At 39.2% G+C, this 24,471-nt stretch overlaps 1 protein-coding gene across 2 annotated transcripts in view; it reads right to left on the bottom strand.

Moving 5' to 3' along the window:
* Positions 1–292: 292 nt before the first annotated feature.
* The window catches only part of ELP1 (elongator acetyltransferase complex subunit 1), a 64,819-nt gene continuing 40,640 nt past the window's right edge, over positions 293–24,471 (bottom strand). For both annotated transcript variants that reach the window (XM_003810890.6, XM_034967934.3), the window contains 10 exons: positions 23,670–23,871; positions 21,794–21,855; positions 14,586–14,648; positions 14,165–14,225; positions 12,502–12,615; positions 11,896–12,007; positions 11,073–11,200; positions 10,445–10,599; positions 7,337–7,412; positions 293–1,969 (listed from right to left, as the gene is read on the bottom strand). In XM_003810890.6, coding sequence (XP_003810938.2) covers positions 1,902–1,969; positions 7,337–7,412; positions 10,445–10,599; positions 11,073–11,200; positions 11,896–12,007; positions 12,502–12,615; positions 14,165–14,225; positions 14,586–14,648; positions 21,794–21,855; positions 23,670–23,871 — 1,041 coding nt within the window. In that variant the 3' untranslated portion in view covers positions 293–1,901. The remainder of the gene's footprint in view (positions 1,970–7,336; positions 7,413–10,444; positions 10,600–11,072; positions 11,201–11,895; positions 12,008–12,501; positions 12,616–14,164; positions 14,226–14,585; positions 14,649–21,793; positions 21,856–23,669; positions 23,872–24,471) is intronic.

Raw genomic sequence — 24,471 nt, 5'->3', positions numbered from 1 at the left:
ATTTATGTACTCTTTTCTAAAACTTGACAGACTCCTTCCCCCAAATTAAGCATTCATCACCCAGAGGAGTTTCCTCCTTTTCTCATACACTCAATTTTCCCCCATGAATATTCAATTCTTGGCTTTGCCTCAATTTGGAAGGTCTCCTCCTGCCTGCTTCTTCTAAAAATGAACAAAATCCAATCCTGCTCAGATGAGAGAAACAGTAATTGATAGTAATTTGCATTCAAATAAATTATTTCTTGCTGCTTCAATACATTATTTAAAGAAACTGAATGTCCAGGAAAATTCACACCATTATCAATAAACACATTTACTTCTATTTCCAGTCTATCAGCATGGGTCCCTTTACAGTTATCCAAAGCAAGAGCACTATAATATATTTCAATATAAGTTACCATGCTTATTTACACATGCCAAAGGGTGATTACAAAGTACTTGCAGCCTTTCAATATTGGGCACTTAATTACAGCAAACCCATGTAAGTCAAAAAGTAGATTTCTCCAAAGCAAAGTATATCTTCTTTCTCTTCTTTTTAAAAACTCCTATTAGATTGTGAAAATGTTCAAACATACAGAAAAGTTGAATTTTACAGTGAATACTCCTAGATTGATTCTATAGTTAACATCTTGCTATACTGGGAAAGGCTTCTTAAATTACAATTTTGGCTATATCACTTCTTTGAGGATCAAAAGCAGCATTTCCTGTTAGTTTATGTACAGTGCTGTAGTTTAGGCATTTGTTTCCCTAAACCTCATGTTGAAATGTGATTACCAGTGTTGGAAGTGGGGCCCAATGGGAGGTGTTTTGGTCACAGGGGCAGATCCTACGTGAATCGCTTGGTGCCATCCTCGTGGTAATGAGTGAGTTTTCACTCTATTAGTTCCTTTGAAAGCTGGTTGTTGTTATAGAGACACAAATGGACTAAGATATACAGTAAGAAAGGTCTGGTTCTGATATTTAAAACATGGAAGAATTTTTAATCAGAATGAAGTGGGCGTTTTCTAGACTCATCATGAAAACAAAATATTCTTATTTTGAGACAGTTTTTTTTGGTGAGGGGGTGGAGAATTGAATAAAGAGAAGTCAGTAAAGTACCATAACGAAAAATAAATGAAGTGGCCTAGACACTAACAAAAATATCTGAGTTAAAGAAACAGTATTTGGAGAACAGAGAATAATTCACAACCATGCATGCCATACAATGCACACTGATCACTCACACCAACTGTGCATGATACTGTTTAGAAATTCTAATCTGTTCTAGCTGTAACATTGCTAACTCTCTAGCAGAAAATACACAGGCAGTAAAACAGTCCCTACAGACATTGTAATTATAGGAGGCTCAGCCCAGTTATAACTGAAAGCACATGACCTGGTAAGATGTTACAAAATAATAGCTGTCAGCAAAGGAGGGCTTATAATTTCAAAGGATACTTTTTATTCTGCTTTAGTTTAAGGTGACAAGAAGCTATTTAAGTGATTACATTTGACCAAATGTAGCACTAATAGCCATTGTAATCTTCTCCGCCAATAAAATAAGACAATTTAGAAACATTATTTTACTTGTCTTCACACTTTGGAGGTAGAAATCATGAAACATTAATCTCATGATTACCATAATTATGCTCTCAAACAGCCCAAGTGAAAGAACAATCATTCTCACAAAATGATGCCATAATGGTTAAAGCTTAATGTCTTGCTAATGATCAAGATGTATACACAAAATAAAATAAATAGAATTGCTTGTTGTCTGCTGAAGTTCTTGGCAATGCTAAGGTAAGTTATCATTTTACTCTTTCCAGTTCTCAATAGCCAGGCCTCAAAGAGCAAGGGGTGGTAGGACAACAGGAATGAGTGGAAATGGTCTTCTCTGTCGGATCCCTCCTAACTGCAGTCACTCAGTCTAGCAGGCTCAGCTTCCACTGGGTTCTTCTGTTGATCTTTGGTGGTATAAAAAGCTCAGCATCTAAAAGCAAGAAAGGAAGGGAAATTGTGACTCACATACTCTTGTTGGAGGGCGCTGAGGCAGTAACTCTAAACTAAACAAACTAGGCAGGTGGGGTTTGCAGCAATAAGACCATCAGAGCCAGAGTTCATGTGTCTGCTACCCCTGCAACCTCCAGGTCAGAGCAAACACAGCCTGGAGGCCCTGCCCTGAGAGGAGGGACTGCATTTCAACCTCAGGCATGCTCACCCAGTGATTCAAAGTGGAAGAATGTTCTGTATTTCAAACTGGTGGGAGGGGTGGTGGCAGCAGTCACATGGCTGTATACATTTATTAAAATTCATCAAATTGTACACCTGAAATCTCTGCATTTCACTATATGTAAAGTCTATCTCAATTTTTAAGGAATAGCAAAATGTGATAGCACATATTCAGTAAGTGAAGTTAATGGACAGGAACTACTTTATGATGAAACTTCGACAAACATGTTGATCAATAAAGATGCCCCTGCTTTAAAAAAAAGTGAATGGAGAGAGAGGGTTAGGAAAAGATTCTGTCATTGTAACCTAAAACTCCCAGGCACTCTTTCACTTAGATTTGTTAAGTTTCTTTTCTAACCAGGAATCATATACTGCAAGCAGAGATAGGAGAAAATATGTATATATAAGGATTTTTTCAGCATTATTTATGATAAACTTCCAGCAGTAAATCTGCACATATGAGCCATGCAGGCATGAAAAATTACAGTTGATCCTTGAATGTAGGGTTATGGGTGTGGACCCCCCTGCACAGTCAAAAATCTGCATATACCTTTTTTTTTTCTTTTCTTGAGACAGGGTCTCATTTTGTTGCCCAGGTTGGAGTGCAGTGGCACGATCATGACTCACTGCAGCCTCGACCCCCCTAGGTTCAAGGGATTCTCCTGCCTCAGCCTCCCAAGTAGCTGGGACTACAAGTGTACACCACCATACCTGGCTAATTTTTGTAGAGACAAGGTTTCACCATGCTGCCCAGGCTACTCTCAAAACTCCTGGTCTCATTCCATCCACCTCAGCCTCCCAAAGTGCTGGGATTACAGGTGTGAGCCACCACACCTGGCCCCATGTTTAACTTCTGAATCTCCAAAACTCAAGTACCAATAGCTTACTGTTGTTCGGTAGTGTATTGGCAGCATAAAAAGTCAGTTAACAAATGTTTTGTATGTTATATGTATTATATACTACATTCCTACAATAAAGTAAGCTAGAGAAAAGAAAATATTAAGAAAATCATAAAGAAAACTATTTACTATTCATTAAATGGAAGTGGATCATCATAAAGGTCTTCATCTTTGTCATCTTCACGTTGAGTAGGCTGAAGTGGAGGAGGAAGTGGAGGGGTTGGTCTTGCTGTCTCAGGGGTGTAGAGATGAAACAGGTAGGGGAGGTTAAAGAGGAGGCAAGAGAGGTGGGCACACTCAGTGTCACTAACTTTACAGAAATACACCATAATTTCTGATGTTTTTGCTTTTTCATTTCTCTAAGGTACCAATCCTTCCAGTTTCTTTTAGTTTCAGTGCCCATAACATAGAATCATCCATGTTGTAAAAGAAGCCAAAGGCAGTCTTGAATAATTGGAACCTTTGGAACAAATGTCAATTTATTTTCTGGCACTGCTTCTTTTATGTCATCTTCCTCATTGTCTGGCGCTGGTTTGGAAGCACTCATCTCCATCAAGTCATCTGTTAATTCCTCTGGTGTGATGTCTATCATCTCTTGAATTTCTCCAAGATTCCTATCTTGAAATCCTTCATGTACCATTTTTTTTTTTTTGGGCCAGATCCACAATCTCTTTCATGATTTCCTTGATTGGCTGTCGTAAAGCCTGTGAAGTCATGCACATCTGGACACAGTTTTCTCTAGCAGGAATTTATTGTCTTGGGCTTGATGGCTTTCACAGCTTTTTCTATAACAATGATGGCATCACTGACGGTGTAATTCTTCCAGACTTTCATGTTCTGTCAAGGTTCTTTTCCATACATTTGACAATCCTTTCTATAGAGTACTGTTTGTAACGAGCCTTAAAGGTCCTTATGACACCCTGATCTAGAGGCTGAATTAGAGATGTGTGTTTGGGGGCAAGTAGATCACTTCAGTGTCTTCGGTGTTGAACTCAGGGAGTCTGGGGTGGCCTCAGGCATTCTCCAGTATCAAAAGAACTTTAAAAGGCGGTCCCCTTACTGGCAAGATACTACTTAACTTCAGGGACAAATCGACAATGGAACCAATCCAGAAAAAGTGTTCTCCTTGTCCAAGCCTTCTTGTTGTATGGTACAACCAAAAGCCTGGCAGCTGGTGTTAATCTTTTCCCTTCCAGGCTCAGGGGTTAGCAGCTTTATAGATAAGGGCAGTCCTGATCATAAACCTGACTGCCTTTGCTGCTGCCTCCTGGATGGCAGGAGCTGCTTTTCCTATTATCCAGACATTTACAAAGCCAAACCTCTTTCTAAAATTATCAAACCATCCTTTGCTGGCATTAAATTCTCCAGCTTTGATCCTTCATCTTTTTGCTTTAAGTTCTCATACAATGACTGTGCTTTTTCTCAAATCATAATAGTTGTATAGGTATGCCTTTCTCATAGCAATCCTGCACCCACATAAAAGCTGCATCTTCAATACAAGATAAAAAGGTATTTTGCAAAAAGTACAAGGTTTTCATGCCTGCTGGCATAACTGCAGTGACAGTTTCATAAATTTCCTTTTCTTTTATAATGGTCCTTGCACTGGGTTCATTTATCTTGAAGTGGTGGGCAACCACAGCTGCAGACCTCAATCTGTAGTACATATCGAGCAAGTCAACTTTTTCTTGTAATGTTATGACTTTTCTCTGCTTCCTGGGAGCAACACTTGTGGTACTTCCTATAGGTCTCATGGTGTTATTTAAGGTTTACGATATTACATTAAACATGATAAAAAATACATGACAATGCAAGAGATCACTTTTCGCTGCCATATGCAATTAATGGAGACTCTCATGTGCTGCTCATGTGGAGATGGTTAGTGGCACATGGCATTTTAAGCAGATATTGGTAACACTTGAGCTCACTCACCACAATAGCAACAGGAGGTAGCTACAAAATTATTACAGTAGTGCAGTACGTACTACAGTTAATTTTATGCAGTTATGATTTAATACTACATCTTTATGTTTGTTTACATTTCTCTCCACTAAATGGTGCCATGAAGATATAAGAATATCAATACTGAAGAAAGGCTACTTAAATAAATTCACTATCAACAAGGTATTTCATAAATTCCAATTAAAGTTGGAATAAGACTTTATCTTAAAAAAACTAGTTACAAAAATAATGTGCTCTATCTCATTTTTTAAAATTAGGCATAACTACAACTATATTTGATTCTAGACTTAACTTGAAATAAACACAAAGTACAGACTTTTGGGCAAGAAAGTAATTATTCTGACAAATTATATGACAGCAGGACATGACATATTTCACATTTCCATATTTGAATTTCACAGCACACAAAAAAGGCCATTTTTATAAAAAATAACTTGAGGGCTTTTCAATTTTTCTAAGGACCTCTCTCAATCCTTTGATAGTCAAAATCATTTAAAGCACTTATTTTGTCATCAATTGCAACAAGTCCAACCCAGCTGTGATTCAAGTACTTTTCCAATATCATTTTAATCTATTTTATGTAATACTAAATTTTTGCAAGACTTGCAATTGATCTGCATGATATTGTATTGCATCAAAGCAGGAAACAATCAGAAATGACCCATCAAGTCATTGATTTCACTTGTGGGGATGTGCCAATATACTTAACTATTGTTAGCTGGGGAGGGGCAGCTGAGTAATATTTGAGTGGCACTAATTTTGTGATTAGTTCATCAGTGGCAATTTTTGAATTATAGGAACTTACCTTTTCCTATACATCCTTGAAACCACAAGGGTAATGATAATAAACACTCAGATAATGAGGGGCTCTCAAATATTACAGAGTGTCTTTAAGGCTCAGCTGGAAAACAAGAAAGTGCTCTTTGAAGTGGGAAAGCCATCTAGAATACCCTGGGGAATGATGGGACTGACCTGACCTGAAGGTCAGCATCAGGCCAGCAACGAGGAACATAGGAGGCAGAAATCACAACTGGATTGGACTACAGCACAAAATAAACAATGCCCAAATGGCCTCAGGTCTAATATAAGTTCCTAGCATCTGAGAAATAAGTGGGCTGGGCACAGGGGCAGACGCCTGTAATCCCAGCACTTTGGGAGGCTGAGGCAGGAGGATCACTTGAGACCAGGAGTCTGAGACCAGCCTGGGCAACATATTAAGACCCCATCTGTTTTTTTTTCTAAATGAAAAAACTTAAGAAAAAAAAAGGAATAAGTGGATATGTCGAAACTGATACCAAAAGTACCTTGCCATTCTCTAGACAGAAGAGGAGCTAGGGATACAGTAGTTACAGTCTGGATGTATGAGTTTAGCTGGGATGGAAGGTAGCTGTTCTTTCCTGGTAGCAACATAAGCTGTTAAAGTCAAACTTAATTTGAATCCCCACAGGCTACTTCAAATGTCATCAAAATGCTATTACAGTGTAGCACTTCGGTGAAAAAAAATTTCAGAAAGTTGCTTGTCACATGCTAGAAATGCAAATAATAGCAGTTAAAACTGCCAATTATTTTAGAAACTATCATTCACTTTTTAAAGCTAAGATGCTTCATTGATCCAACTATAAGTAAGGGCAAATACTGAAAGTCCCAAGCTGACTCATCAAATGTTTCTAACCAACTTTCAAAAGAAAGCGCTTAGGGTTTTTAATTTTTAGGGATATAAGTAATCTAATTGAGAATCATCTCCCCTCAACAAATAAAACACTTCATGCATAACTAAACAGGAAATATGTATAAAATGCTAATATTCTTTGGATTTGCCTTCAAATTATATTGTCAATCCTAAACATAATAAAAAGGTCCCACTCATAAGCAAGGTTTATGAAAATGCCCCCAAGATGCAAAGCGTAACTGCCAATAGCTAGTAATGATGCTTCAGAAGAATCTTTTGATGTATATGTAAATGTAGACAGTTTAGACTGAAACTGGAACTGTGATGTGCCTTTATGAACAAGCATATGCCACATAAATATTTTTACAAATTACACATACAATGGTCATGTTGGATTTTCCCACACCAGGTCCCCCACCGCTAGAAGCATGAAACTGATCATACTAAAGATGCGGTCTTAGAATTGAGGAAGAATTGTAGTCGATTTTTTGTAGTGAAAAATTGTATCCAATCTCTCCTTATACTGCTGATCTTCTCAATACTTACAGAAAGATAGTCCTTCTGCTTAGTATTGTAATATTAAATGAGAAAAAATACTAACCAAGAACAGGAACCGAAGTCTTCTGTTGTTGATAAGATGCCATGATACTATTTGCAGTAGAATTGGGACCTAGAACCTGAGGAGAAAATAGACTGTATCAGCAAAGATTATCTAATACTTCTCAAGACTGCCAATACCAAAGGCCAAATCCCTACCAGCAGAAAACAGCCTGTCATTTCTACTGGTATGGTGTGAAACACAGTAATTCTCTTTCCCAATGTGATTTTAATTTGCCAGTTTCTCCAGCTGCAACTCAGACTTCTAATTCTCCTTTCTCCCAGAACAAGGTAAAGATGGGGGGTGGAGGAAAAGAAAAGAAACGAAACTCTACAGTGATATATCTTGGCCTTTTCTAAATAAGCAAACCACTCCCTGAGGAAAGGGAAAACAGTACAAGAGGCTACAAATACGTAGAGTATCAATTATACGCAAAGAGTTATGGGAAACAAACATTTTTAGGTTGAAATAAATACAAATATGTGCATACTATGGAGCAGAATGGAAACTGTGCACATGTGCTCCAGGTAAAACATAAGACTCCGCAGGAATTTCAAGCCTGCAGCGAGCCTCCGGGCACACCCCTGGTTAGTGCAGACCTTTGGTGGCACACTCTCAAGAGCAATGCCATGAGAAGTCACTCACGGTATCCTGCACATACCACAACCATACTTCACCAATCAAAACCACAATCATAAAATTGATGTCTTAGAACTTAATGTGAGAGGCATGGTGGCTTACACCTGTAATCTCAGCACTTTGGGAGGCCAAGGCAGGAGGATCACTTGAGGCCAGGAGTTCAAGACCAGCTTGGGCAACACAGCAAGACTCCCTCTCCCCATGTCTAGGGAAAAATTTTAAAATTAGCTGGGCATGGTGGTATGCACCTGTGGTCCCAATTACTCAGGAGACTGCAGTGGGAGGACTGCTTTAGCCCAGGCATTCCAGGCTGCACCAAGCCATGATTGATCATACCGTCACTGCACTCTAGCCTGGGTGACAGAGCAAGAAAAAAATAAAATAAAATAGACCTTAATGTGATCATGTGATCAGAAGAGAAGAGGGAAGGGGATGGCATGGGAGTGGTATTATAAATTATTATCTTCAAGCTGGGCACGGTGGCTGATGCCTATAGTCCCAGCACTTTGGAGAGGTGAGGTGGGCAGACCACTTGAGCCCAGGAGTTGTTCAAGACCAGCGGGGACAACATGGTGACACCCTGTCTCTACAGAAAATTTGAAAATTAACCGGGTGTTGTGGCATGCGCCTGTAGTCCCAGCTACTCAAGAGGCTGAGGTGGGAGGATCACCTGAGCCCGGGGTGGTGGATGCTGCAGTGAGCAGTGATCACTGCACTCCAGCCTGAGCAACAGAGTGAGACCCTGTCTCAAAAGACAAAAACAATTATCTTCAAAAGTACTAGTTTTGAAGATGATGATCACATTTCTTCTAAGAAATACCTATTATAATAAATTCAAGAAGTTCTGGGGCCCTGATTCCTAGCTGCTTTTATTTCAACGGTTTGTAAAGTGCTTTTACACACACCCTCTTATTTAACCTTCAAAGCATTCTATTGAAGCACACAGAGAAGTCTTATGCCCATTTCTAAATGAGGAAATCAAGACACGATAAGCGTATGTGTTTCTAAACAGTGAGCTGATTTGTAATCTCTCAGCTCCAACCCACCCTTCTATCCACTGCTTGTGGTGCTGGGGCTGGGCACCTGAAAGATATTCCTCCTTGCTGCTGGCTTCCCATCATGTCCTGCCTACAGTGAACACCAGAGGGGGAGTACAAAGCTGGAGGATGAACAAAAGATTTCTAGATTTCTTCCGTGATTGGCTGGCTTTTTTTTTTTTTTTTTTTTAAACGGAGATTCGCTCTTGCTGCCCAGGTTGGAGTACAATGGCACGATCTTGGCTCATCACAACCTCTGTCTCCCAGGTTGAAGCGATTCTCTTGCCTCAGCCTCCTGAGTAGCTGGGATTACAGGCATGCGCCACCATGCCCGGGTAATTTTGTATTTTTAGTAGAGACGGGGTTTCTCCATGTTGGCCACATTAGTCACGAACTCCTGACTTCAGGTGATCCGCCTGCCTTGGCCTCCCAAAGTGCTGGGATTACAGGCATGAGCCACCACCACGCCTGGCCCGACTGGCTGGCTTTTCCCCCAGCAGCAGCTGTTCCTTCCAGTTTCCATTTACTTCTGTACGCTTGGAACCAGCCCCCTCAGAAATGCCAGGATTAGCTGGCTGGCACCCTCCTCTCAGAGGTTCAAGAGCCAGCTCTACAGGGCCCCACTTCCAGGCTTCTAAATTCTAATAATCCCCAACTCCTCCTCCTGTTCCCTCAGCTAGAGGGTAAAGCTGCTTCCTGCAGTTACTATCTCAATGTCCTTCCTCTGTATTTCCCTTTTGCCTTGTTTAGTCCTCTAATACTTATTTAACCAATCCATATATTAAATTCTGTGATAAAATAATAGATAGGCTTTTGTTTTCCTTTCTGGATCTTGACTGATACACCAGCCTTTTTGAATCCAAATAAAAACTCTTAACAATAGACTTGAAGTATAAGAGAGTGAACAGAGGTATAAATAATAAACAGATGACAATATACTAGAATTCTGCGATACAAAGCTGATTCAGCCTTAAACACAACCCACAAAGTCCATCATAACAACATAGAAGTGACAAGTCAAATTTTTCATAAAACAAAAGGAAAAGCAATTGCCTGGGGTCCCTTTAAAGCCTGATCCCACCCCTGAGTTCTGGAAGGAAAGTGAGAGGCCGTCTCTGACCCCATCTTCCCCCATCTCTCCCCACTCCAACCTCATTGAAGGCCAGGAGCAATCATGTGACTTTCCCATTTTCTCCATGACAGCTACTTCATCCAGAAAGGAAAATGACAGTCCATTTAACCTATGCCAAGGTGTACTAGTCACTCTACAGGCAAATATCAAATCTTACTGACAGCTTACACATAAATCTAAGATAATTTAACTATGGCATCTTATGTTTTAAGAACAGGAAAACTTTTTGACTTGGGGATTGTGTGAATACAATAACCCATGAAAATGATGAAAAAAATGCACACCGTCTCTGAGAAAACTTACCGGGGTAGCTGAATTCTGCTGGTAAGTAAGAGTCCAAATTTCTGGAAGTGACCTTTCCATCAACTGCAGCGTACCTTCAAAGGCCTTCTGTAATTCCCTTCCTTGTTCATCAAACTCAAAGAGAAAGAGTACCTTTAAAATATGGTATACTTCATCTAGAGAGAAGAAATTTGAAAGAGTGGTAAGTTATATTCCCAGCTCCATTGACAGAATCATACATAGCTTCTATCCAAAGCCAAAAATTTCTATGATCCCACTGCAGGTCCTTTCTCCCACATTATCTTTTTTCTTCCCAAATGCTGGAATAATTAAACACATGTACTACAAAAAGAAAATCAAGCACGCTGGGGGGCCTACGCAGAAAGCAGTGTCCCACAATTCTTTATCCTGGCTTAAGCATCTCTCCCAGCTCAGTTAGGGGGATGCCAAATGGAAGAAGGCTTCTCAGTTACCAGCTACGAAGGGCTGCTTCAGGAATGTGTGCAGACATGACCCTTCCTGCTAAAAGTTCTCATCTTTCCTCAAACTGGGAAAATGGTAGCTTAATCACCTACTGAACTCTGCCTGTCTGTACTGCCTATTCACTATTGTTTGTGGTCAGGAATCATCATCAGGACTGAGAATATACCTTTCAGGTTTTCAGTGTTCTGCACCACTTCACTCAGTGCCTCCAGGAGGGCCAGGTCCTCCAGCGGACTGCCTTCTTTGAGGCTGTGCTTCTTCCGCTCCGCTTTTCGGCGATTCTTAGATGATCTCCTGTTAGAAATTACACAGATATTTTTAAGCCTCCTGAGTAGCTAGGACTACAGGCATGTGCTACCTTGCCTGGCTACTTTCTTGCAGTTGCTGATCACCCCACACAACTTCACAGATCTCCATTTTAAATTCCTAAAGCATAATTCAGTTTGAATATATAATCTTGCATTGCTTTACACATCCCAAGCAAGACTATAAACTCTTATAACTCATATCTCCTTATAAGTTTTTGGTAACATCTACTGCACCTACCATATGAGTGCTGAATAAATATTTCTGACAAATTACTATATTTGGTAAAAGTGTTATGACTTATTTTACATTTATGGTCTCTTCCAATCCTGATTTTGAATTGAAGAAGCTTATCTTTTCATTTTTTCAGTGCCTATAATTTAGTCACAACATTTGTTCAAAAAGTAAAATCAGATGTTAATATAAATTGAGCATTCAGGGGAGGAACTGCCTCGTGGGGAATGGGAAAACACACAGGCCACAAAGCTGAGGAAGAAAACCTTCCAATGCCAAGTTTAATGTCTCAGATATGCTGGGAAAGTGTCTGAACAACTTCCACACAGCGTTGAAGAATATTCTCCCCACTCCCACTACACTGTCCCAGTAGAAAACCAATCTATTTGCTTCCACTTTCCCTGTATGCCCAGGATATGGTCAATGTGCTGAATCAATGTGATACATACGCTGATATCCTGGAGTTACTATGGGAGTATTTGCCACTCATCTCACTGCCACTCACAACACTGCTAGTTTCAGAGAAGAGGTCTGACTCTTGGCCGTGGGGTACCTCATCATCTAGAAAAGAAGAACCAGAAGCCGATGAAAACACTGCCTGCTAATGTGTGGGTTTACTTTCAGGGCGGTAAATGAACTAACTAGAGTCAACTGGGGCATATCAAAGGATGGATGAAAATGATTGCAAAGTTGATCTCAAAATGAATGAGATAATATTAAATACAGTAATTAATAATGTAAATCAGTAGTTTCCTGAACTTTTTTCTGGAAATGAGGAAACTCTTTTTGTTAGACACGGAAGTGGTCAGCTGCTCTGGGTGAATGGGGGTAGGTGGGAATGTCTGGCAGAGCTCTCCCCATTCATGCTTGGTCCTGCCCTTCACCAACACACAAACACAGACACAGAGGGCCCTGAAGGGGCTCCACAGAAGCCTCACACTTGCCCATGGCACAGTAATCAGATTGCAGGAGGATCACCAAGCAACCTAGACAATGTGTGGCGTTACCCAACCCCACTGCCCCCGCACGTCGATGGCCTTCACGCAGACACTCACCCAGACCTGCCTGCTGGGCTTGCTCCTTGAGCTCTCGAACTATCAATAAACGTTTCTTGTGGCGACTGAATGTGGCTGTCTGAGAGTCCAGAAATGCCATATAATTTTTCTGGGCTGGAGATGCAGAATGGAAAATAGTTTGAGCATGAGGTTTAAGCAAAGAGAAAAAACTAAAGGCGGGGAGCAGTGAAGGAGAGTTAAAATTCAGCAAAAAGAAAGAGGTTACTAGGTTTTCCAAGCGAGCTCTTTTTCCTTAATAAGCATTAACAAATTAGAGACTGAGATTTCAGATCTTAGAGTTCATCAACATTATCCCAGAATATGCACTACCACTGAACTTGTAAAATCACCTGAACGAAGACTTGATATCTAAAGCAAGGGAGGACTGGCAAAACAAACAAACAAACAAAACAAACAAACAAAAAAAGGGGGGGATAGGGGAGGGGGGCGCAGTTAACAAAAATAAGAAGAAAGTTACCTAAATGTTTCTGGCTAAACATCCATCAAAATGCCCATGGATGTGGAAAAAATGTATCTAACGATTTCTGAAAAATATTGTCCAATGGAAAAATACACAAGAGAAAAATAACACTAGTAGAATACATTTTAAAAAAGCAAAATACTACTATCCAAGGATGCATTTTATTAATAGGTTTTGGGCCTATGTAGATGAATTATCGGCATTTATCTAAGAAAGGTTCTCATTAGTGGTGAAAATCTAAGTAAGAGCTGGTTAGATTATTATAGATGAGGAATGATGTTTTCAGTACCCAGTTAGAGGTACCTAAAGTGAATGACATAAAAAGTACCCCAGCAACGTTTTAATTAGGATGGAGGAAGGAGGTGCAGACAAGGTAAGAATGTGCATACATGTAAATGTCAGAAAGGCCAGACGTTACTTACAGGGTAGATGTGCATAAAAATGCAGAACTTAAAATCAACCACTCCCTAAGGTTTCTGTAAGTCAAACTGATGTCCTTCTCCACTTTGCTTTTAAGAGGTCACAGTGACCATCTGAGTATTCTAGAACTGGTAATATTCATATGTTCTCTAAGAACCACAAACTTCATTTGAAAAGGTAATTTTTAAAAAATACTTTAAACGTTGAAACCTACATAAAAGTTGTAAAAGTTCAATGAACACACATATACCCTTCACTTTGATTTACCAATTACTAACATTTTGACATTTTTTTGCTTCCTGTTTCTCTGCATGCATACACACATTCATTAATACTTTTGTGGAAACTTTTAAGAGTAAGGCAGAGATATGATCCTTCATTTCTAAATATTTCAGCATTTATCTCTTGAGAATAATAGGATATTATCTTATATAACCACAACATGATTATTAAATGCCAGAAATTTATCAGTGTTATATTATTATCTAATATAGTTCATATTCAAGTTTACTATTTCCAAATACAAAGATTCTTAATCATATTTGATCACAGGTTTCTAACATTTAAATATTTTGTTACCATTTAATAGTTCAGCATATTTAAAAATTCTAGTGAGAATTAAATATTATATCCAGGGGGTAATTTTGATTGAGTCTACATGACATATTATTAAGAAAACACAGTAAATAGGAGGAGACTCTCTCATCTCTCTCTCCTCACCTTCTTCCAAATGAGGAATTCTATCTAAAATGGAACCCTCACCTTCTAAAATGGAAGGCTTTACGTTGGTTTCTATAATATCCAGTCTGTTATATTTGTATACCTAGAAGAAAAAACACAATAATTTTAGGAAGGAAAACTTCTAGTCACTGGAGAGTTAAGATACTTAGAAGGACATGGATTACTTTCAGAGGGAATCAGAATATTTTCCTGAAAAACAGGCCTCCTACAAGGCAGCCAAGGAAATTCAATTCATTTCAGTAAAAAGACAGTAATATTTCAAATTATTATCGAGAATGATAAAAATGATTTTAAAAACACTGCTTTTCCTTAAGCCAGGAACCTGACCTATTTCTACTTATTTCATGAACCTCAGAAGACAAGAGATTCCAACTGACCTGGAATCCCTTGCTTGCTCTCTCTGCTTAGCACCCAACATCCAGAGGATTTACAAGATTCTTACCAGCCTCAAAGCTTCTTCCCAGGCAGCTCCTTCTAACAGCAAGAGCACAGCTTCTTCATAATCCTGACAAGGGAACAGGAAGAAGACAACAAGTGAAGAGAGCATGTCAGATGTCATCACAGCCAACTACAAAACTAACCACAGAGCTGCCTCTATCTCCCTGGCCAGGGGAGAACTCCTAGTTCTCAACATCATGCCTATCCTAGAGTTCATGACTCCATAAATATTGATACAAAAGATAAGGAAGGGGTGTAAATTCTGAAAATAATGACAAAACACAAGGTAAGCATCATCTCTCGCATGCCTGGACATCAAAACCACCAGAAACGTCTGTTAGACATGCCCATCTCCCCAGCTTTACTACCAAGTTTGATTTAGCAGGTTTAGGTGGGCTCCAGAATTGTTAACAAGACCACCCTTTGAAAAAATAGTAGACTAGAATAGCAATCTTCTAAATTTTTTTTTGTTCTTTTTTTTTTTTCTCAGACAGGGTCTCACTCTGTCGCCCAGGCTGGGATGCAGTGGCATAATCATAGCTCACGGCAGCCTTGACTGCCTGGCCCCAAGTGATCCTCCTGCCTCGGTCTCCCATGTAGCTGGGACTACAGGCATATGCCACCACACCCAGCTAATTAAAAAAATGTTTTTAGACAGGGTCTCACTATGTTGTCCAGGTTGGTCTTGAACTCCTAGCCTCAAGCAATCCTCCTGTCTCAATCTGCCAAGCAGCTGGGTTTACAGGCGTTTGTTCATTTCAAAATTGATTTAACTGGCTTTCTGTTGTTGAGTTGCAGGAGTTCCTTACATATTCTGGATATTAAACCTTTATCAGATATAGGATTTGCAAATATCTTCTTCCATTCTACATGCTGTCTTTTCACATTCTTGACAATGTCCTTGATACACAAAAGTTCTTAATTTTTATTAAATCCAATTTATCAATTTATTGATTGTGTTTTTGGTATTAATTCTAACCATCCATTGCCAAATCCAAAGTCATGAAGATTTAGCCCTGTTTTCTTCTAAGAGTTTTATAGTTTCGTTCTGGTTTTGAGACAGGGTCTTGTTCTGCTGTCCAGGCTGAAGTGCAGTGGCATGAACTCAGCTCACTGCAGTCTCAAACTTACGGGCTCAGGGAATCCTGCCACCTTGGCCTCCCAAGAAGTTGGGACTACAGGTGCACACCGCCATGCCTGGCTAATTGTGTTTTTATTTTTTGTAGAAACAAGGTCTTTCTATGTTACCCAGGCTGGTCTCAAACCCCTGGGCTCAAGTGATTGTCCCAACTCAGCCTCTCAAAGTGCTGGAATCACAGGCATGAACCTCTGTGCCCAGCCTTCAAGAGTTTTACAGTTTTAACTCTTAAATTTTTGTTGATCCACTTTGAGTGGCCAGCAGTTTTTGAAAACTCGGAAAATACTGAATCTTTTGGGGAAAAAAAAAAAAAAGAATAAACATGAAAGGTCATTAAAAAATTTCCTTAAACAATCATTGATCACTTAAAGCAAAAGCAATAACAAAGTATTATGGAGTGAATACTCTTGTAAAGTTTTTACACTATATATGAAGTAGTATACGATTATCTGAAGATATGGTCAATTAATGATATTTATTATAAATCCTACAGCAACCACTAAAATACTGAAATGAAGAAGTATAGCTAATAAGCCAACAGTGGAGGTAAAATGGAATTATGAAAAATACTAAATCCAAAGGAAAGCAAAAAAAGAAAAAAACAAGAAACAAAGGATCAATGAAACAAACAAAAAACAAACAGCAAGACTGTAGGTTTAAATCTAACTATATTGGTAATCACATTCAATGCAAATGTCTAAACCCTCCAATTAAAAGGCAGAGATTGTCAAATTAGATTAAAAAAAAAAAAAGAACCAACTAACGCTATCAACAAGGAACGCGCTTTCAAAATAAAGACTACATTCAGCTAGATTAAAAGTAAAAGGATAGAAAAAGATATGCAATGAAAAGACTAACCAAGAGAAGGCTGGAAGAATTATATTAATAACATTAAAGTCAAATTCAGAATTAGGAATAGTAACAGAGAAAGAAGGATATCAAAATGAATACATCTAGAACATACTCATAAACATGTATGCACCTATAACAGCGCTTCAAAATACATTAAGCAAACACTGGTAGAATCAAAGGAGAAATAGACAAATACTGGGAGACTTCAACACTTTCCCAGTCATTGATAGAGCAAGTAGTGACGAAATCAATAAGGATATAAAAAGCTAGAACAGCATGATCAACCTAATCTAACTGACATTTATAGAACACTCCATCCAATAATAGTAGCTTTCATATTATTTTCAAATACACACACAACATTCTGTAAAACAGACCATATTATAAATTAAAATAAATTATAACTTTAAATTAATAAAATGTATGTTCTCTAATCACAACAAAATTAAAGTAGAAATTAATAACAAAAAGATGGCTGGCAAATCTCCAATATCTGCAAGTTAAACATACTTCTAAGTAAGCCAAGGTTCAATAAAGAAATCACAAGGGAAATTAGGAAATGAAAACAAAACATTTCAAAATTTGTATAACGTAACTAAAACGGTGCTTGAGGAAAATTATGGCATTATATGCTTAAACTATAAAGTAAGGAATCATCTCAAATCAATAGCTTTAAGCCATCACCTTGGCCAGGCACAGTGGCTTACACACGGAATCCCAGCACTTTGGGAGGCAGAGGTGGAGGGATCACTTGAGGCCAGGAGTTTCAGACCAGCGTGGGCAACTAGTAACACCCCATCTCTACAAAAAAAATTAAAAATTAGCCAGGCATGGTGGCGTGCACCTGTAATCCCAACTACTCTGGAGGCTGAGGGGGGAGGATAGCTTGAATGTAGGAGTTTGAGACTGCAGTGAACCATGATCGTGCCACTGCACTCCAGCCTGAGCAAGAGTGGGACCCTGTTTCTTTAAAAAAAAATCAACAAAAAAAGAAAAAAATAAGAAAAAAATAAAAGTAAGCCATCACCTTAAGAAACTAGAAAAATAAAGAGCAAATAAAATAATAAACAAAATAATAAAAAAAGATATAGAATACAGAAAAATCATAGAGAAAAACAATGAAACAGTTCATTCTTTAATAAGATCAATAAAATTGATAAACCTCTGGCCAGAATAATCAGAAAAAAGAAGACACATCAATATCTAGAATGAAAGACAGGACATCACCATAGACCCTATGGACAATAAAATAAGAGAATACTATAAACACTTCATGCCAATAAATCTGACAATTTAGATGAAATGAACAAATTCTTTGAAAGACATAAACTACCAATGCTCATTCCAGAAGGCACAGACAAACTTGAATAGGCTAATGTCTACTAAAGTAACTGAACTAATAGTGAAAAACTTTCATTAAAGAAAACTCCTGGCCGAGATGGCCTTACTGGTATATTCTACTAAACATTTAAAGAAAAAAATATCTCCCAAGAGCTGGGAGAAAGAGCTGAGCTGTCAGGTGTTGGAGTAGCTGATCAAAGCAACAAGTCAAAAATGAATTAAGCCTTCAGGCATTGCATTGGTATAAGCAAGAGGCTAAAACCAGGGAAAGCACCAACTGTCTCCGTTCCATTTTTTCCCAAGGAACAACTTACTAGTCAAGAGTCAGCTGGATCCACACAGACATGAGGGTTGGTTCACTGTTGAAGGAGCTTGGAAAAAAAGGCTTTAGCAGTTTGATGGATCTTGGGGGTATGGGTGCAAAGGAAGGGGGCTAAGGGTGGAAAAGTACTGGGTAGTGAGTCACAGCGGAAAAAAATGTCAAGGTTTTTCCACTCCTTCTTGCATAAACAGGCCTTGGCAGAGGTGCCTGAAGAAGACCTTGGCCCATGGCCTCAGATAGAGAGACCTAAGAATCAAAGTGCCAGGACTCTCAATGCAAATACTGTTACAGGAGCATGACTAACAGGGGGCCCTGAGTCCTTGACTGCAACTCCCTTTAGAAACTGTAATGCATTGGGAGTACGCCAAGTCTGGTGTAGGGAGGGCAGCTTTTCCCCATGCGGCCTCCTAGGTAAAGTCTGTAATTGTTTATGGTCAGGTCTGAAACATCACACATAGGTTTTTAACCATAAGCCAGACTCTCATATCAATTCTACATGAAATCCTCCAGAAAACAGAAGTGTAAAGGACACCACCCCTCATTTTTGTCACCCCTCAATGACAGCAGCTTTATCCTGATACCCAAAACATGGCAAAGACACGAAAAAACTACAATATCCCTCATGAACACAAACACAAAAATCCTCAAGAAAATTTTAGTAGATCTAATCTACCACGAGAGAAAAAGCGTAATAAATCTATAATACCAAGTGGGGTTGAACCCAGAGATGCAAGGTTGGTTTAACAGTAGAAAATCAATCACCTAGTCCCCCATATCACTGGTCTAAAAACAAAACCCATCATAGTTGAAAATGCATTTGACAAAATTTAACACCCATTCATGATAAAAACTCTCAGAACAAGGAACAGAAGGGGATTTCCTCAAACCAAGAGGGCAGGAATTGGCAACTTTTTCCTGTAAAACATTAGACAGTAAATATAGGCCTTATGGGCCAAACTATCTGTGTCACAACTCTAACTCTGCTGCTGTAGTGTTAAAGCAGCCATACACAAGATGTAAACTAATGAGCATGGCTAAGCTCCAATAAAACTTTATTTACAAAAACGGGTGGCATGCTGGATTTGTCACAGGTTGTAGTTTGCCAACTCTGCAATAGAGAGCATTTAAAAAAAAAAAAAAAGCAAATATCAGGCCAGGCACGGAGGCTCATGCCTGTAATCCCAGCACTTTGGGAGGCTGAGACAGGCGAATTGCTTGAACCGAACAGTTCAAGACCAGCCTGGGCAACATGGCAAAACCCCATCCCTGCAAAAAATACAAAAATTAGCCAGGCATGGTGGCATGTTCCTGCAGTCCCAGCTACTCAGGAGGCTGAGGTGGGAGGATCGCTTGAGCCCAGGAGGTCAAGGTTGTAGTGAGCTGAGATCACACCACCGCACTCCAGCCTGGGTGACAGAGCAAGACTCTGTCTCAAAAATAAAATAATATAGAATAAAAATTTAAAAAAGCAAACATGACACTTAATGCTAAAAGACAAGTAAATTTTCTCCAATATCAGGACAAAGGCAAGGATGTTCACTCTTAACACTTCTATTCAACACCACATTGGAAGCCCTAGAAAATGCAATACAGATAGAAAAAAGTATTGATTGTAAGAAAGACATAAAACTATATTTATAGAAACCATGTTTGTTAATGTAGAAAATCCTAGAGAATACACCCAAGAGCTTCTAGAACTAATAAATGAGTTTAGCAAGGTTGCAGGATACAAGGTCAATTATACAGCCTCCCTGCAAAACACTTCAGCTGTATTTCTATATACTAGTAATAAAACGTTAGAAAATGAAATTAAAAACTAGTCAAGCCTTGAGATGACTCCAGCCCCGGCCAATACCTTAATTGCAGCCTTGTAAAGGACCCTGAGCCAGAGGCCCCAGCTAAGCCCAGCCAAGATTCTTGGCCCATTGAAAAAGTGGGATAATAGGGTCTGTTGTTTTAAGCTGCCAGCTTTTAAGGTAAGTTGTTACGTAGCAATAGATAATACATCTAGTGTCACAGTAATACACCCAGTGTTGGTGACTATAGGAGTCACTGAAGCACTCTCACATATCACTGGGGGGAATGCAAAATGATACGGCCACTGCAGATTAGTTCTGCAGCTTCCTAAAAAGTTAAACATCCACTAACCACGGGATGTGGCATTCCTACTCCTGTCCCCATAAAGACCTGCACTAGAATGCTCACGGCTGCGTTATTCATAATAACCCCAAACTGAAAACAATCCAAATGTACATCAACTGGTAAATAGATCAACAAATTCTGACATATACATATAATGGGATACTATTCAGCAATACAAAGGAATAAACTACAACATGGATGCATCTTCAACGCACTATGTGAGTGAAAGGAGCCAGACTAAAAAGACTACATACCATATGGTTCTGTTTATATGAAATTCTAGATAATGTGAAACTTTACTGACTGATCAGTTTGCCAAAGGCTGGCAGTGGAGGGAGAAGGCTGACTGCAAAAGGGGAAGTAGGGAACTTTTGGGGGTGTTAGAAATGTTCTAGATCATGAGTGCAATGGTGGTTACACAGCTACAAACATATGTCCAAATGTACTGAATTCTTCATCTAAAATTGGTGAATTAACTTTATTATATGTAAATTATACAACTGTACAACACATAATTTTATTGTATGTAAATTACACAAAATAATTTTATGCATTAATCTTCCTTTACAAAGAAAAAAAGATAATGACACCTTATCCATTTAATTAACCCTCTATGTGGTATATCTTTCCATCCCAACCTATCTACCCTTTTAGGTATGTTTCATTCACTGGTATTTTCAATTCAATCACCCAACAAATATTCTCTCCAGGATCTAATTATATAAAATTTTAGTTATCTTCTTTCACTTACTGTTATTACACAAGAGACAATTAAATATTTTTAAAGCACAATTAAGTTACATAAATGTGCTATCAGTAACAACTGTAAAAAACACTCTCTCATCAAAGGTCAAAACTCTACAAGGCAATAATCCCTGGTGTCAGCTGTGCACCTGTGTACTGTTAGTCTGTGGCCAGTGTTACTGCAGTTTTATTATTTTCATAATAAATCCTATAATACTACCAAATGCTCATATGGGTACTTATCCTTATAATCTGCTGTACCTCCAGGTCCCTGAGGTAAAAGAGACATTTCCAATAGGGAGAATGGGAGTAAAAGCCAAGAGTATGTAGCCTTCAATGATCCTGTTTTATAACGGTCCTTTCTCATTGTTTCTACGTTGGCAAACTCAATTTTAAAGAGCACAGCTACCTTGAGATGTAATTAAGTACTTTCTACCAAGGTCAAACCAGTAGTATGTTAAAGTAGAGCCCTTTCATATTCTACCTCACAAAACTTAGAGATGTACTAAATTTAGATTTCCAAGTCAAGCCAGCAAGATAAGACCTCTGGGGCAAACACTATCTCTGGACTTAACAATTATGCACAGTTCCTTTAACTTTGATGATCACTAAGATACAATTGAGAAGACCTTTCTTGCTGACTGGGGGGTTAGAAGGGAGGAATTGAGTTTACCTGGGCATACTCTTCCAAAACCATGGCCGCATCAATGTGCTTCCTCTGCTCAACCAGCTTTCCTGTAGAGACAATAAGCAGCAGTTGACTACAAAGTTAAACAGATACTTTAGCTCAAGTGCTTCTTTAATATGTCTTTATTATGTATGAAACTATGTACTTTCTGAATTTCTGTGAGGGAATAGGTATATACACCATAGAGTCCTATCTTAAATGGCAGCTAGAATCTAAATTAAGCACAGGAATTGAAAATCATATACAGCCAAAATTAGCCTTGAAAGATGCTTCCAAAGCATGTATATGGGAAAATGACCTGGTATCTCTCACTAAACCACTTCGTCCCTTAACAGTAAGAGACCACTATTTCTTTGGTTGAGCACTAGATGCAGGTAGCTGACTTATGTTTGAGTCATGCAGTGTCTTTAGATCCTAGAATCACTCTCAGCCCAATTGAGATAAACCACAATGAGAGGCACAGAGAACCCGAGGCTTTCGAAGGAGCTGGTAGATTCCGGTCTCTCATTGCATGCTCACTCCAGTGCATATATCACTAAAAAAAGTAGGTAAGATCACCTCCACTATTTAAATAGTTACCTTTTCTTTCTTTTGCTCTCTTGTGTCAACTGCCTACGTTAAATGTACACACAGAGTGACTCCAGTGTGTAACATTTCTCAAACATCTTTGACCACTGCCCTCCCCACCTACTTTTGCTAAACATCTGAGAAAAACTAGAAATACTCCCTTGTAAGACATGGGAAATAGCAAGCTAAGAGCTGTAAAGAACAGAAGAGATCCAAGAACAGAGATAGAAGGTATAAACAACCAATATCATAAATTTCTAAAGCAGAAAGGAACAATGGAGACCGAACGAATAACTAAAAGGCCTGAAATAAGGAATTCTCGACATTTGTAAAAAGAGGCCAGCATGGAAACGGAGGGATTTGGGAAAGGCTAATAACCAGAAAAAGAAAAGTGATAATCCCATACACTGTTATAATCCCAAGAAAAAAAGAATACTGCAAATGACAAAGAAGGACTGGTACATAAATTTAACAAAATTTAACAGGATAGAGTTTGGAATTTTTTTAGGACTGCTTTTTATTTTTTTCTTTGAGATCTCAACAATATTTACAAGTTAGGGAAAAATATATACCAGTCATTGCTTTACTTCAAGCACTGCTGAGATGACCAGAGCTTCTGCTCATCTCTTTTCACAGGTGTCCTTACCCTTTCCTCCACTCTGGTACTAGAGCCCCTGGTACCAGCCTCGCCTCTGGTTCAGGCAACCCTTGTCCCTGACGCAGCTAAACTGCCTTTGCTTTCAGAATGCTTCAACATTTGGCCTTTTATTTTCCCCACCTCATTCCTGGCTATTCCAACAACCTACTGTCTATACCAGAATGGACCCATCCAAAAATTCATCTTTACCTTCTTACAGGGCACAGCCCATCCAGCTACATGGTGTGGCCGAGATGGAATAGAAGGTGATAGTTTAACTTCCATCCAGGTCATTTCCAACTTAAAGGTAAATGTTTTACCATGATTCTAACTTCTCCCCACTCTCCTTCCTTCCCCACAGATGTGGAGATAACCCAGCTACAACCATCTGCCTAAAAGGTTGCGGAGCCACACAATGGAAGGGCCTATAAATCCCTATGGGAGAGAGAAATAAACTTCTTTCCATATTGGGCCACTGCATTCTGGGACTCTTGCTGTAGTAGCTTATCCTTTAAAGCATTCTAAATTAATTTTTATCAGTGAGAACGAGACTGTCTCAGAGTATTCTGCCCTAAATTTATTTGCAAAATTACCAAACAAAAGAAATAAATTTTTTAAAACCTTTGTAGATGTAGACATATAAATGATTGTACTTACCTGCCAGAGTTCTGCCGAGGCCCACCAGCTGGTCTTTGGTAAAGTTAAGCTGGGCTGCCACACAGAGGGCTTGCTTCCAGTTGCCACATGTCAGAAAGGCTGAGAGAGCTTTCTCGTGGGCACCGCAACGGGCAAACATGAGCCCCGCTGGCTCATACATGTGCTCCTGCATCAGGTGCTCCCCATAAGCAATGCTGATATCCTGTGACAAGAGGAGATTTAGGACTGAGGAGGAAACATGACAATCATTTCTCTAAAGCTCCAGTGTAGCTGCCTTAGTTCCTATACTTGGAACTCCCTTGAAAGAATTACCTGGGAAAATTTTACAGTTGATCAGTTAGTACAGTCATTTTTTCATTCAAAACCTTACTGAGGATGTGCCATTTATTCACTCAACAAATAATTACTCTTAACTACATATGCACCATTCTGGGCAGTATGGATACTACAGCAAGGCAAAAAATAAAACCAAACATATGAAAAACCATATAAGAACCACCACCAAGTTGCTGCTCTTATAGTAACAGAGGATGGACTTAGGGACAAAATACAGTCTATAGCATAATGGCAAACGTGAGTAAAGGGACAGAGGACAGTCTCCTTGCAGCTCTCAGGGAGTGTGAGCTCTAACGGCTGTCAGGAGAATAAACCACGTGATGAGATAGGGGGCACCAGGCAGAGGGCACAGAAGGCACCATGGCCATGCAGCAGGAATGTGTATAGCAGGTCTGAGGAGTAACAGGATGGCCAGTGTGACTACAGCAGAGAGAGTGTGGAAGAGAATAGAAAACAAGGGCAAAGA

This window comes from Pan paniscus, chromosome 11, assembly GCF_029289425.2.
Source record: "Pan paniscus chromosome 11, NHGRI_mPanPan1-v2.0_pri, whole genome shotgun sequence".
Classification (NCBI taxonomy): Eukaryota; Metazoa; Chordata; class Mammalia; order Primates; family Hominidae; genus Pan; species Pan paniscus.
This window is presented reverse-complemented; position numbering and strand designations above follow the sequence as displayed.